Raw genomic sequence first — 16228 nt, 5'->3', positions numbered from 1 at the left:
TGGCAAAAAAAAAAAAAAAGGGGGGGGGGGGGGGGGGGGGGAGGATCACAGGCCTTGACAAATCACCAGATGATTGTTAAACTGAAACAGTGTGCTGGTTAAAAAGACAAGAAGTCATATTGGTATGTAGAAACTGTACCCAACTGAACTGACCATGTTGTGTTGAAGGCTAATTGTTCAGCAGCAAATAGACCCACCACAGGGTGAATGCAGTGTGGTCATTGAGATGGCTACAGCCACTGGTCGTTTCCTTAGCAACTATCACTTTGGTGGGAAAGGGGCTGGAGTGGAAAGACTGATTTGAAACAAATAAAACTTTAAAAAATCCCCAAACAGGCAAAAGCACCTCCAGAATCTCATAGGATACCCATAAACAAAGTTTATGAGTCGCCAAGAAATTATGAAGTAATTCCCCTCTTTAAATTTGGCATGAGTCATGCTGTATTGCATTACTGGGATTTACGCCATGAAGAAGGGGGGTTTAGAGAAAAGTCAATAAGAAAAATAAGTAATACCTGTGAAGACAGATTAGGAAAATTAGAATTAGAAAAAAGACTGTTGAATGATTTATTTATGGCTCACTAGACAGCGAGACCACTCTGGGTAGTAAGACAATTATTATCTACATTATAACTTTTTTCCTTAGATGTGCCTGTGACCCCTTTAACATAGAAATGCCTAAAAGAAGATGAAAAATGTCTTAGCTGTCACTTTAAAAAAAATATGCTACTCCTTTAACAGGGTCAAATGATAGCCAAATAAGATGAAGAAAGAGGTACAGAATTGGCATAATGGTGTATTGTGGTCTCCCAAAAGTAGAAAAGGCTGGGCATCTAGAAAGATCGAGAGGTGTGCTATTTCAGAGGTTGGCAGCGTCTTCTGGGTTGGGAGTCAGGGAGGTGGTCTCTGATTTTGACCCATTAGCTGTCTGAGCAAGAAGATACAGGCTTAAAACGATGTAAAGAGACTTGCATTTTGAAGGGAGCTATTAATAATACTTCCTATGGGAGGCCTTTAACAAGGTTAGGGTCTCTTTTTCCTAAGAGTATTTTGCAGATGCTTGGGAACAGAGTGAAGAAAGTCATTGCCCTGTGATAGCTGAGGGTCAGACCAACACCAGTTACTGATCTAATTGGGTTCTAATAACTGGAACATTGATGCATCTTCACTTGAGAGCTTCAGGTTGGCTTGGCCTGCCATTTGAGAACACCTCATAGCAACAGCAGGCTTGCCTACCCTGTTGCCAGCAATAGGCAGGTCTAGCTTGGCTTCTGTGAAGGAACTGGAGATGTTCCCATGCTCAAGCTTGCTGGAAGCTTAATGTGCAGGGAACTTGCCCATCAGGAGGGTGAACAGCTAACAACAGCTTGCCTGGCAGCTTAACATATCATCCTGTTTTCTTCAATAGGTGATTAAAGCCATTGAGGAAGGCTATCGGCTACCCCCTCCAATGGACTGTCCAATCTCACTCCACCAGCTGATGTTAGATTGCTGGCAGAAGGAGAGGAGTGACAGGCCTAAATTTGGGCAGATTGTCAACATGTTGGACAAACTCATCCGCAACCCCAGCAGCTTGAAGAGGACGGGAACCGAGAGCTCCAGGTGAGCCATGCTTACTTAATAGTGATGTATGAAAGAAAACATTAGAGATGGCAGGCCAATGGTGACTCACGTTAATTCCTGCCTCTTAATAAGAGGTCACTTCATAGCTCTCTGCAACTTGGGTGGTTTCTTCCTCAATTAGTGAAGTATTTATGGTAGTTCACTTTACCATTTTGAAGAGCCAAATATCTGTCAGGCCTCAAGGAATAGTTAGAAAAACAAATTTAAAACAACAACACAGCAACAACAAAATAACTAAAGTGCTTATTTTATGATGTTGGACATGGACATTTTGAAAGAGGGATGAAATGTACTTTTGGAAGACATTCAGGTTGCTAGATGCCATATTTTGAAAAGGGAAAGGAATATTGTGTTTGTGAAAAGTAAGGATTAGAGGACGGCTCTCTGTGCACTGCAATTTTAAGTTGACTTATAAGTAAAGTGTTAATTGTCACAAGAGATGCCTTAGGTTTCAGTTCTTAAAGTTTTTCTTTTATGAGTCTTCAAGAGTAGCAGGAAACAGGACCAAAATAGAAACTGATCAAGTTACAAAGCATGCAGACAAATGTTTGAGATGGGTTTTAAAAACTACAGTGATTGCACCACCTGTAAAAGAGGTAGTTATTTCATTGGGAAGAGGAAATTTAAGTGTATCAGTCCAGAAAGAAGATAAAGATATTGCAAGTTCTGTAGTTCAATGGGGACTTTTTTTCACGGGGTTGAGCTTTACTGGCTTACCAGCTCCATGGAAAAAAGTATAGACCATCTTTATCAGTTACATGATTTAAGAGACAGGCACAATAAGACCAGGTGGCTCAGGCATGCATACGGTGAGGCATCTATTCATTTCCAAGTCTGCATTTCTCAAAAGTGTCTCTTTCATCATGACCCCAAGTTAAAAGCAGGAGGACATTTTCTCCACGATATGCAAGCCCTTCCTCTCTTGGCCCCATTATGATGTTCTCCTCTAGTCTTTCTCCTGAAACCTTAAGCCTAAATATTGCAGATGAGAAGGACTACACTTATTATTATAATGCATGAAAAAAATTTGGAGCGAACAGCAGTGGTACCTTCTGTTCTCTTTTAGGCTTTCAGATCCTTTAGCATTGGCCACTATACAAAGAGCTCAGTGGTCAAGCTCTTCTGCAAAAACATCCAGCTGAATTCACATCTTTCTCCTGCCAGTTGGTAGCTATGTGACCTAAAACAAATCTAACATTTCTGGGCTAGTTTCTGTTCTTCTGTTCACTGAGAGGGTAAAAACAGACAGCTCTAAAGCCAAGTTTCCATGTAGCTGGCTTCTCCTATTTCTACGTTAACCTCCAGCTTTTACATCTCCAGCTCCAGTGCCCATGTGTTATGTCTGAGAGTCCTAAAGCCAGTGCTTGGAACTTCTGATAGCGTCAACTATTTAACTATTGATATTCCATAATGTGTGCTTAGCGCCAAAGTTCAGGAAAAAATGAGTTATTGGATATACTTTTCTCAATGCTAATTTTTTTCACTGATGGTACTTGAGTAGCTTTAATGCTTATCACCACTTGCTGATAATGGGGTGTAGTATAACATATGTTACTGAGCACAAAATTAGGCAAATGTCATGGTGTTCCACAGAGAGCACAAAGACTTCCAGAACATACTTGAGAGTATCTGTTGGAGTGTATTGATATGGAGTGAGGATATTTTCATCCTAAGGTCATTTTGACCTTCTCAGGCACCTAGAGTTTACACGTTGCCTATTAATGTTCTTGGCATAAAGTTAGAAGCAAATGCAAACTGTTGCTCTTTGTTTGATATGAATATTTAAATTGATAAACATTCAACACTGATATATAAAATTCTGAGTGTTAATATTTGTTATTGACTCGAAATTGGGAGAATAATTAAATCTTGATTATTCTTGTCATAAAAATATGTAGAATTTTACTTACAAAATTGGATATAATTGAAACAATGGACACAAAAGATAGGTCACAAAGGCAAGCTAATATCTGGGCTCAGAACTAACTGATAAAACAAGTCTTTGTTAAAATATTTACATAAAAAAGAAGTAATGCAAATAAAAATAACTGGTAAAATTAAAATAAAGAATGGAATTGGATTAATTCTGCTATATAGAAAATGAATCAAGGCATTAGTTTGACTTAATTTTGTTTTTACAAGAAAAGAATATTTTTGGGTGAAAATTCAGTCAGGATGATAAACTTCTGATTTAAACACTTACATTCAAACAACATAGTCTCAGAATGAAAATCATGTCAAACTGTTAAGGTGAAATTCATTCCATAATTTGTAGAGAAAAGGGAACTTTAAGAAAATAAAACTTAAGTAGCGGTGTTACTATAGAAGTAATTATAGTAAGGGTGGTACAGACTACCCTTTGGAGGTCTACCTTGTGATTATTGCGTATTTTGATGATGAAGATAACTACGAGTCAGTTACTAAATACTTTCCATTAATAGGTGATTTATTATATATCAAAACTATGAAGAATGGCAGAATTCCTGCCTTGAACTATAGCTGTTCTTAACAATGACCTCATATCACACACCTGGCCTGAGAAATGTGTAAACTAATAACTAAGTTAATAAAATGTGCTCAGATTTTGTGGAAATGATTATTTAGGAGCCCCTGCAAGGGAATACAGAAGCACATTCCACAGTCTAAACAGTGATCAAAGTGGCCATTCTTCCTTCCAGTCTTGGCATGCGTGCTGGTCAGGCATGGGTTGATTAAAGGGGATTAACTCCCTGCTGTCCCAAGTTTTTTTCGAATCCACCGAGACTGCCTGTAAACCTGGCTCGAAGCACGTTAGACTTGAACTCTTGCTGCTTTCTCCTTCCATCAAGTCTGGCAGACTGAAGCTCGGTTTTCCTTACTCATACTCCGCTAGGGTTTCCATAGTTGCTGCACTAAAGTCTATAATATTCAGTGCTGGCAGGGACTGGACTCTTTCTGCAAAGACAATCAATTTCAGCCACAAAGACTCCCCCAATCCTTACCCCAGGCTAGTATGTTAAAAACAAAACAAAACAACTGCTATGATTATTAATGCACTAAGAGGTTCACATGAAACAAATGTGGGACATGAAATTAAGAACAAATCGGGCGATTGATACTTTTTTTAGAAGCTTTGTGAAATTGGGAGCAAAAATAATCACAGTGGCATTTGACGATGTTTACTCTTGGTGTTTTAGTTCCCCTTGTCTGTCTCAGGCAATTTGACTTCTGAGTCTTGCTGTTTCACTGATAGCTCTGTCTACAATTTCTTGTTCCATTTCCAGACCCAACACTGCCTTGTTGGATCCAAGCTCCCCTGAATTCTCCGCCGTGGTATCGGTGGGCGACTGGCTGCAGGCCATTAAAATGGACCGGTATAAGGATAATTTCACAGCTGCTGGTTATACCACACTAGAGGCTGTGGTGCACATGAACCAGGAGTAAGTACTCAGCGATGTAACACAAAAGGGTAAATCTAGATTTAATAGTATTTTCCTGTTTTTGCTTTGAGCTGCATAATCATCCTGCCCATTTGAAAAACACACACACACAACACTGGAATGCCTTTCATTTTGATTGAGTCTAATTTTACACAGCCTTTATAAAGCACCTACATTGTTGCATTAAATTGCTTAATTAAACATCTTAATACACCTGCCTTGTTGTGCTGTATGAATTGTGGCTGATTCAGATGTGTGTCTGCATGAAGCCCAGAAGAGAGGTTCTCAGCCCTCGTAACGTTACTCTCCCTCTGTTTTCTCTCCCTCCCACCCCCCCGCCACCCCTGTATAGCGACCTGGCACGAATTGGCATCACAGCTGTCACCCACCAGAATAAGATTTTGAGCAGCGTCCAGGCGATGCGAACCCAGATGCAGCAGATACACGGCAGGATGGTTCCCGTCTGAGCCAGTACTGAATAAACTCAAAACTCTTGAAATTAGTTTACCTCATCCATGCACTTTAATTGAAGAACTGCACTTTTTTTACTTCGTCTTCGCCCTCTGAAATTAAAAAACAAAAACAAAATCGAAAAACCTATCTGCAGTGTTGCTTGGTGTACAGAATGCTGGAAAATGGGGCTCACAGAAATGACCAGTGTCATTTGAATTCGACCTGGAACAAATTGTTTCTCAGAAGTACTGGGTCCATCGCCAGTTTGTAAAATACACATACCTGTGCAAATAGGACTCCGCCTCTGAGTTTTGATGCTGTACCTGCTGCCGGACACTGGGCTTTCTTGAGACATCCTGATCCTCACTCCATTTGGAATTACAACTAGTATTTTGTGTGTGGCATAAATGACAGTCCTCCTTTCACTGGAATGAAGGCCATGCCCAGGAACATTTTTGAAAGACTCACTTGTAGCTATTAAGGCTTGGCTCATGCCAGGGGGAAGAACACAGGTGAAAACCGGGTGGCTCATCAGTGTAGTTCCTCAAAGCTCAGGCCACCTGGTGGATTGTGATGCCATGAGGGGATGGAAAGAAAAAGAAAGTGGATTTAAAAATAATAATAATAATAAACCCCAAACACCCTACATCCCTGACTGGACAAACGAGGTCTGTTTCTTTGGGCCTGAGGCTGTGCCATAGAGTCGTATTTTGGGACTCTACAAACTTACCGTAACTACCTTACGGATAGTGGACTGTGACAATCTTGAATAGGGAATGTTCACACTTCCCTTCTTTAAAGAAGCAAACCCAAATCTCCAAGGTAAGGCCAACACAAAATGAAAAAAAAAGCAATGAATTCTTCTCTGATGAAAACATCGTTTTTTGAAACTTGATCTTATTTGAAACATTGAGTAGAAAATAAGTTTTCAGGTCTGTCAGGTAGTTTGGGGTTCTTTCAGTATTTCAATCCTCTCTTCACAGCGGGAGAGAAGACCAAAACCAATATGGCTTCCCTTCTGTTCTTCCAGGAAGAAGTGAAATAAGAGCCATATTTGATCAGGTACAAGAGGATGAACCTGTACTGCTGTGCTTTCTCTTATACAGGATTCCTCTGGCCATTTGGTGCCCTTCATGACACACATACTTATTGAGCTTCTTCTGGGTACCAGGCAGTAACCTCAAACCTTGCTGGGTCATACACATGCCCCACTCTTTAGAGAGTTTGCTTCAGTTGAGAATCCTTTCCATTAGTCTTATTTTTATGTCCTGCTTGTAGTCCTTTTATCAAACAGAGTAGCAAGGGAGGATGTACCTAGATGTCAGTGGTGAGACTTGGAACTCACCTTGAGTTCCTCATTATCAGAAAGTTACCTAATAAAAAATGTGTAAGATGCTTCTATTTTAATCCTGGAATTTTCTTCTTGAAACATGTAAAATAAATAATTTTCTTCATTCCTAGAAGCCAACAGCCTAACTTTTTTTTGACTAGACAAATTTTAACTTTTTTGACTTCCATTGTTATCACTATTAAACAACAGCTTGGCTGATTTTAATAACCTATTTCCCTCTCCTTAGTTTTATCCTGAAAGCTATTTCTTATAGAGCAAAGAATGTTAAATTTGATGCTGTCAAATCATGACAGTTTAGTACAAAACCTTTTGCAACATGAGTTGTAAAAGCTTTTTTGTTCAGAAAAAAATATGAAATTTGTTTAAACTGCTTCAACAATTTTTATTTCATCACCACTTTTGCTAAAGTCTGGGAGTTCTGGATATTCATGTTAAAAGTTGACAAATGTAGATAATGCAGATGGGGGTTTGTTTGGTTTTCAAAAAGTTTATATATTTTTTTCTTTTAGCAAAGCTGTTGAGTATTTTATATTCAACTAGAGGCCTGGTGCACTGATTCATGTACTGGTGGGGTCCCTTAGCCTGGCCTGTGGGGATTGGGCTGAAACCGATCTCTGTGTCTGGGGTGCGGGTGAAGCAGATTCGGGGCCAACAGTGCCCCAGCAGCAACCTAACCCATGGCAGATTCCTGGAGGAATCAGGCTCCCTCCTTTACTGGTTAGAGCGTCTGCCCCCTGGTGGTCATTGCATATCACAGCTACTGGTCGAATGGTCGGACGGTCACTTAGGTTTTTATATATATACTAGAGGCCTGATGCACAAAGATTCGTGCAAGAATAGGCCTTCCTTCTCCTGGCTGCTGGCACGGGTTTCCCTCCGGCACCCAGGACCTGGGCCTTCGCTCTGGCCACCGCCTCCCACCTTTGCTCCGGGCCCAGGCTCTGCCTCCCACCTTTGCTCCGGGCCCAGGTGCTGCCTCCCACCTTTGCTCCAGGGCCGAGATCCACCTCCCGCCTTCGCTCCAGGGCTGGGAGCCACCTCCCACCTTCACTCTGGGCCAGCCGCATCCATTTTGTTGCGTTATTTTGCATATTCCCTCCTTATTGGCTGTGGGAACCACCATCTTTGTCGCAAAGTGACAGTCAATTTGCATATTCATCTTTATTAGATAGGATAGACCTTCGCAGACTGATTCAGATAAGACAGCATTATGGCATTATCTTATAAGTAAAAAGAGAACAATATTTGCCCTGGCCAGTTTGGCTAAGTGGATAGAGCATCGGCCTGTGGACCAAAGGGTCCCAGGTTTGATTCTGGTCAAGAGCATGTACCTTGGTTGCAGGCTCCTTCTTGACAGCCCGGGCCCTGGTTGAGGCTTTTACAAGAGGCAACCAATGGATGTGTTTCTCTCACATTGATGTTTCTGTCTTTCCCTCTCTCTCCCACTCTCCCTAAAAATCAATTGAAAAATATCATTGGGTGAGGAGTAACAAAACAAACAAACAAACAAACAAACAAACAAAAAAATAGGCCAGAGAGAGAGAAAGAGAACATTGCCTTGCATATATTGAATAGTTAAAATGTTTTGCTTTCTTAAATTCAAGAACTTAAGACCTGAAATATTTTTCTAAACATTGAACATACTCAAAGCAGAATATTTTAAAGGAGAGAATGTCAATTCTAATATATTCTATGCTAGTAGAAAAGAATACCTACTTTCTCAGTAGGTATCTCTTTAAATGAGATTATTGGGCAGGGATTGAAAGAAAGGTGTATGAGACTTTCATTCAAAGGCTGCCTTCTGAATCTTAATTTTGATGCATGACAGATTTAGAATGCAGGCCAGTGGAAAAGCCAACAGAGGACTTTCCAAGTGTCTAAAATCATATCCAGTAGCAATAAGAGTGTTAATGCCAGGACTTCCACACAGTTACACATTTTGGAAGAGCAATGTGAGCACAATAAAAAGGTTGCATTGTTTCCCAGGGTGTGGAGCCAGACTCTGGCATGCATACAGCTATGGATTCTAAAGCCAACTGAGATGTTGACACTGGGAAATGCACTCCATGTTTCTTTATAACTCAGTTCCTCCACCTGTAAATTACAGATAATGACACTTTAATAATAACTCCTTTCCTAGCATGTGCTATTGTAAGTGTATATAAAGTACTCTTACATGGGACACACTGAACTTCACATAAGAGAAGTGTACCAAGTGTTATTCATCCATCTTTCACTGCGAATCCACATGTTTTATTGTGACACATCAGAGTGGAGTGAAATGAAGTTTAGTGGTAGGAAGCCATGCAGATGAAGCTTCTTCACTTTATATGGTTTTAGAGTGTTTGGGGGTAAATGTATATCTATACAAAAAGTGGTAGACCTATTAAATTATTCCTGTTCCTGTGTTATTTAGCTTTAGAAATTGATGGAATTTTTTTTTTTTTTAATAATGGAAAGAGTGAAACGCACAAATAAGACTCCTTTGCAATGAAAGGAACTGGATACTAATGACACTTTGATGTCTTCATGATTGACTCAAAGGACAATGCTTTGTTTATTTAGTCACAATGAAAGTCACATTTTTTACCGATGATCCCACATGGACCACATGCTTTGTCTGGTCTCTGTTCTAGCAATTCCCCTTGATAAAGGAGTTGCCTGAATTCAAAGGAGAAAAGAAGGTTTATTTTTCTGCACTCTTTCTGGCATGAAGTAGACATAAGCCTTCACATTACCACACTTCTCACTTCAAACATCCAACCCTTTTCACATACACAGTGTCCCCAAATAGCCCACTTAATATTACAAATATATTTATATAATACATATTTATATCTAGGTGTTGAGAAGAAGGGATTGGCAAGCTGAAAGGAGACATGTGTTTTGGAAACTACACTTTCTCCTAAGAATGGAATTTCTATTAGCAAAATATCCTCTACAAAATGTTTGCATATCCATATGGTGTTGGTTGTACTGCATCAGAGTCTTAAGATCATATTCATGTTCTCCTTTTCTTTCATATAAATACATGCCTGCCCAATGAAATCCCTTTACATTCAGGTTGCAAAGCTACATTTGATAGACTTACTGATTTTCAGAGAAGAAACGGTGGGAAAAACAGATCCGATCCTTTTTCTTTCTTTTATTTTCATAACTGTCAAAAATGATGTTGACAAATGGCTTCTTAAAGACCTTGGTAATTATACCCTTATCCACATTTATAGTTTTTAATTTCTTAAGAAGTAATTTCTATACTATTTTATAAGAAAACTTTATTTATCTCTTTCCAAACAGATTAAAGTATTTTCTACAAGTTTAAATAATGGTCATCTACCTCAAAGAAACTAAATTTTATTTATCTCCTTCACACAATATATATATATATATACAAGCAAATAAATCAATGGTTTAATAAAATGAGCAAATTTATCTGTAAAGATAAATTTTGGCCTTAATCCTTGCTCTACATTTGAGGCCAACTGCCAAGCATGGACACTGGGGTGGGAGATATAGACCAAGAAGCAATCTTGACAGTCAGTTGTTGCCAAGACAAGGAAATAGCTTCCTTTGGTTTGAGTTGATTATTTGGCAAATGAGGAGCCCCAGTGATTTAATTATATTGTGCCAGCTTTGTTCAATTCTAGACTGATGGGTCATCTGTAGCAGATTAGTTCTTGGTGAGCTTGAGCCCCCAAGACCACTGTCATTGTTGCACCAAACCTCTCACTGTGTCCATGGCCCCAGGTTCCCTCTGTCTATTCCATGCAGATTGTATTGATCTTTTACTAATTAAATAATCTCATTCATTAGAAGTCATTTTCTTTTCAAGAAAATCATCCAATACTTTTAATTTCTGAGTTTGCATTTTTTCAATTGTATTGTTGGCTCCTGATGGATTGGGATGTTTCCAAATACATATGTTCCCAAGGCATACAGTTTCCCACTTTAGAAAGACTAGATGCTAGTATCCAGGTTTTTACAGTATTACAGTTTGCCTTTCACATCCTCACCAACACAGCCCTTGTCATCTTACACTACTGAACCATACAAGTCATTTCAAAGAGTGGTTGTTCACACACTGCTATAGACATAGACTGTGTGGGTTTCTCTTCCCAGTGTTGTCACTTCAGCATTTATAAATATGAGAAGATAGCATAGCCTCTCTTTGCTTTAATGTCCTCATCAATATAATAGGAATAAGAACTGTATCTTCCTCTAAGTAGTTATAATTAAGCTGCAAATGCACATAATTTTTTGGTTGTCATAGTTGCCATGTTTTTCAGAAGAAATAAGATTTTATGATCTCCCTCCTGGACTACTTACTGAGCCTTACCAAATTCCACGTACCTACATTCTTTCTTACAATATTGGTTGACAACTGGCTGGCTGACAACTTTCTCTAAAGTCTTGTTCTTTTTTCTACAGGGAGTAGATTCTGCTATCTTGGCCTCACAGCCCTTCCTGTTGATTACAAAGCCCACAAAGAAAACAGAACACACCCTTCTTGGTTCCTTAGAAATGTGTTTCTTCTGCTTCTACTATGCCAGTTCTGGAGCAAAGACATTGATGAAACAGCACCCAAATACCTGAAATAAATAAATCTATGACTTTCAAATCCCCTTTCCAGTGAAAGAAGCAGCAAACATTCAAGGTTCGGCATCTATTCTCCGGTTGCACTGAGGAATGTACTGTCTCAAAGCACCAGCTCTGCAGAACCCTTGTTCCCAAACTCCTTGTGGTTTTATTTATATCTATTTCCATATCTCATTGCTGTACATCACTGCTGCATTGGTGTGGCAGCAAGTGACCGAAGGCAACAGGTTTTATTATGGACACCAGGTCAGGTGCCACCACACAACACAAAGCCAGTTCTCATGAACTGCCTATGATATGCATTGCTGAAGTAACATTTTACCCAGGGTGTGCCATTGCAGTGATATAAATATATTTTTTTCCTAGACTAAATATGAGCTGACTATCTGTTTTGATGTGTGTACATAGGTGTGAGTGTGTGTGGATGCGTGTGGATGTATGTGTGTTGTGTGTGTGTGTGTGTGTGTGTGTGTGTGTGTGTGTGTGTAACCTCATGCTTAGAACTGCCTGTGAATGTCGTGGAATGCTACACCTGAAGTGTTCTGGTTTTCCACCAGTTCTGAGATGAAGAGCCACACAAAATAGTGATCTGGAGACCATGCCCATCCCCTTAGAAGGAAACCCAGAAATGTTAAATGTCTGTATTTATGTTGTATTTTATAGCTGCCACACTAACCTTAATAAGTAATTATACAGCTTTGGGCAGAGCATTTTCACCTTAGTGGTGGAGTAATCTTAGAATATAAATATAAACCCATTCAAGTGACAATCCATCTTCAAAGTCACGATTCTGATTGAACTCATCTGAATCACTAGTTCCTTGATGGAGAGAGAGAGAAGGGGATGGAATTTGTCTGGTAATCCCAAATGGAATACAAGTAGCCTTTGTTTTCCTGCATAAATGGACTTGATGAATGCGAACAAATATATGCAATTCATATACTTTTGGAGATGAACGTAGACATGTGTGTCAGCTTTGAGATGATGTGTCCTGGATTAATACTTTGTCTCCCAATGTCACAGAAAAATGTATGCCGGTGACTCTTGAGGTTAGCATAGATGGGATTAAATAGCCTCGAGCAATTTCAGGTTCCCAATTACATGGAAAGTTCTACAATTATTAATATAGAGCTAACTCCTATGGCCCACAAAAGTGCATCAGCCTTCTAGAATCTGAGGTCCACTGTGCAAAGATTCTGTTTTGATATGATATGTATACCAAACTCCAGCCAACATACTGCCATGTTTCATAATTGAGTGGCTGCCTTGCTTATTTTAAGCTATGGTTGCAGAAACTGTGGCCATTTATATAAGCTATAACATCAAATCAGGGAAAAATGGGAAACAAAAGATTCTGAACCCTATATTGTTGAATAAGTAAAAAAAAAATCATCAATAAATATTTATTGCATTCTGACAGGGTGTATGGCATTGTATTCTCAGAACTATGCCAGAGTGACAAAGTTAATTCACCCCTTTTTGGGGACCTTAATATATTTTTAAAGGGATGTGCCTATGCATTAATGCCTGAAAAATATGTATAAAGAAATGAGGTTGAATCTCTGAGCAAGTCACCTTTCCCCAGAGGTAAGGGCAGGAGGCCAGCTTTAGGGACTGGGTCTAGCCCCATGAGTTAGTGCTGACCTAGTGAGTTCAGATCTACCATTAGGAAGCATTAAGCTGATCCCCTGCACCAAATCAAGTAGCTTCACCATGTGTCCACTGGCCCCAAATTATTTTTAACAATTTTATGAATAAAAAGTTCTGGTGTGTTTTAAAAGTTATTTTAAAGAAAGGCTGTGCTCACTACACTGTTGGTGTGTGTGTTTTGAGAGCTCTTGTATTCAATCTGTGAAGGATATGTATATTAATCCATACACGCGTATAGCCTCAATATTTGTCTGAAGACACTTAAATTCTGACCAATAAAGCAAAGTTCTAGAAGCAATATTTTCACTTATTTAACATTCTCCAAACAACATCAAGCATTGATACACACTAAAGAGTGTATTTATTATTTTTTATCACTCCAAGTATGTTGGAATATGCAAGGACTGTGGTTAAAATTAGAATGTATAAGGCATATTATAATTTAGTTCATACTGAAAAATAAATTAACTGAACATTGCTTGGTTCATGTTCCAAAATTTGAGCAATTTCTTGAGTTAGACATAGAATTTCTATTTTGTTTTAATTTGTCAAGATATTTTCTTCCCTTCATAAAACTTAGGTACACATAACTTATGTCACTTATTTATGGTCTTTTATACCTAGTTTGTAAAATTGTAAAATAGCAAACTAAATGCAAAGAGTTTGCATTTGAAAACAATAAAGTAGTTGCCATATTCAAACCTGGAATCTAGTTGTCTCTTCAATACTTTTTGGAATAGATATGGTGGTTCTAAATTAATTAGTTGTTGGTTGTCACTTGGTTAAAACACAAAATTTTACTCTAATTAAACATAGTGAGTGGATCAACAGCATTGACTTCTAAAGGGTCCTCACCCTTGAGAACAACACCTTAGCGACTCTGACTTAGATTCTGTGAGATCCTGTGTCCCATTGTAATAGGACTGACCTTTGGTTGGAATTCAGGCTCCACCTCTTTCTGATCATGCAGTCTAGGGCAAGTTTCTTAACTTCCCTGTGCCCATTTTCTTGTTTGTAGAATGACGGTAAAGGCTAAGTATGTTTAAGCATTAGCACAGTGTCTAACATCAAGCCAGAATTCAGCAAATGGTAGCTATTCTCAGGAGCCTTCTTGATCGTATAAGATGTTTTTTCTAATATTCCCAGTTCTTCACCCTCTCAAACATCTTTGCTGTTGATCCAGGTGACCAGCTACCCATTTTTACCATAGGCTTTTATTCTGGATCCTTGGATCCTTAAATTCTTGAGGGAACATTAGAACTCCAAGGGGTCCAAGAGTCCCTAAAACGGTGCAAATGTGAATGATTATATGTGTATGTGTGTTTGGATGGGGAGAAAATCATACATTTCATTAAGTTCCAAACTGGTCTGTGATACAAAGATATTAAGGCCACAGTTTTAAGGATGAATGTTCTCCTCATGAATGCTCTCCCCATTAAATAAACTATCAATTGACTAAGCCCCTGTTAATTGAAAATGAGATTCAAGAGATAATAATTTATTAACTGAAGCCCTTAAGAGCAGCTGGCTTTAGAGAGTAGGGCCATGCTGTTCATTGTTACCAACAGTGCGCTGAAATGAAAAGAATCTTGATATGTCTGGCTATTTCCTAAACACTTCTCTACAATCAACCATTTTAATATATAAAGTAGTTTACAACATATTTGTGATTTGAAAGAAACTGGGTTTGACCTTTCCCCCCCACACACTTTTTATTAAGATAGAAAGTCAACTATATTAGGATTCTTCAGAGAAATAGAACCAATAGGATAAATCAATATCTCTCTGTGTATGGAGATATATATGTATATATTATAATATCTAATATGTTTATGAGGAATTGGCTCATGCAATTTCATAGGCTGAGAAGTATCATGATCTGTAAGCTGGACACCTAAAAAGCCAGTGGTGTAATTTAGTCCAAGTCCAAAGACCTAAGACCCAACCAAGCCAACGCCCCTATGGCATAATTTGCAGTCCCAGTGCAAGAGAAGATGAGATGTTGCAGCTCAGCAGTGAGGCAGGGAAAAAGCTTTGGGAGGCACTCAGCTTCTACAGAAACCTTTCCCTGACCTACCTTAGGTGCATGGTCCTCCTTGAATTTATGGTACAGACAGGCTAGCTGTTCAACAGTTTTAGTTCTTCCTGTTCACACAAGACTATATTCCCCAGCCTTCAAACCCTTAGGCCCTTGTGATAGGTTTCTGGCTAGTAAGATAAAGGAGGTAGAGATTCAAGCCATTTCCAAGCTTTGCTATAAAGCCTTCAACACAATCGTTCACTTTCCCCCTTATGTGGTGGCCTGAGAGGCCACCTGCTCAACATGGTAGCCTCACAGGAGGGAAGGACCTTGGATCTCTGAGGGACTGCTTGGAAAGATGACAGAAGATGCTCTGGACCTTTATCAGGCTGTGACGTGAGCTAGAAACAAACCTTTAGGTTGTTAAATGCTATGAATATAGAGTCATTCATTACAGAAGCTGAAAACAAGAGAAATGCCTCCTTCCTCTGCATGTTGCTCTATTCAGGGCATCAACAAATTGGATGATGCCCACTGCAGTGGGCAGAGCAATGTACTGAGGCCACTGTTCCAGTTTGCTGATGATGCTACATGCCATGGATAGCAGGTATATACAGAAGTGCATAGTTTTCTAAACATCACTTGCCCATTCCATTATTAGGTCGCTTACTTTTGACCAATTTATCTCGTTGATTATTTTTGTTAAGCTCTAGAGAAATGAACTATAACTTAAGTACAATATTCATCTTACACGCTGTGCTTTGTGAGAATTAATTTCCAAAGTCTACTTTTCCCTAAAAGCAGAGTATAATCTATTATTACTAAGATACCACCATCTAATATAGAGTGAACGAAGAAGTAGTGATTTTCTTTAATTATCATTTTTGTGTTCTCAGCATAAAAGCCATGGACAGCACTTCTCAGATGCCATTCCTCATTTTGATGACAGCCTGTGACAAAGAGAGGCTAGTCATTAACTAAATAGAAACAAAAGATGGGTCCAAAGACAAGAGTAAAATGAAGTGAAGTAGAGGTTTAACATGATATAACAAAGTGCACAGACTTCCATGTGAACCCTGCATCGGCTACTTACTACCGTGTGTCGATGGGAAAATT

At 39.1% G+C, this 16228-nt stretch overlaps 1 protein-coding gene across 8 annotated transcripts in view; it reads left to right on the top strand.

The window, feature by feature from the left end:
• Window positions 1-13800, top strand: part of EPHA4 (EPH receptor A4) — a 137473-nt gene extending 123673 nt beyond the window's left edge. For 5 of the 8 annotated variants that reach the window (XR_004969299.1, XR_004969298.1, XR_004969295.1 and 2 more), the window contains 4 exons: window positions 1409-1602; window positions 4887-5042; window positions 5395-6317; window positions 11275-13800. Coding sequence is in view for 1 of the 8 variants with exons in the window: in XM_036319310.1 (XP_036175203.1) it covers window positions 1409-1602; window positions 4887-5042; window positions 11275-11281 (357 nt within the window). In the remaining 7 variants the exon portion in view is untranslated. Of the gene's footprint in view, window positions 1-1408; window positions 1603-4886; window positions 5072-5394; window positions 6558-11274 lie in introns of all 8 variants that reach the window. The other 3 variants (XR_004969296.1, XR_004969297.1, XM_036319310.1) reach the window with 3 other exon arrangements.
• Window positions 13801-16228: the final 2428 nt, after the last annotated feature.

Source organism: Myotis myotis, unplaced genomic scaffold (assembly GCF_014108235.1).
Source record: "Myotis myotis isolate mMyoMyo1 unplaced genomic scaffold, mMyoMyo1.p scaffold_m19_p_8, whole genome shotgun sequence".
Lineage (NCBI taxonomy): Eukaryota > Metazoa > Chordata > Mammalia > Chiroptera > Vespertilionidae > Myotis > Myotis myotis.
Note: the sequence above shows the minus strand (reverse complement) of the source record. Positions and strands in the feature narration are given on the sequence as shown.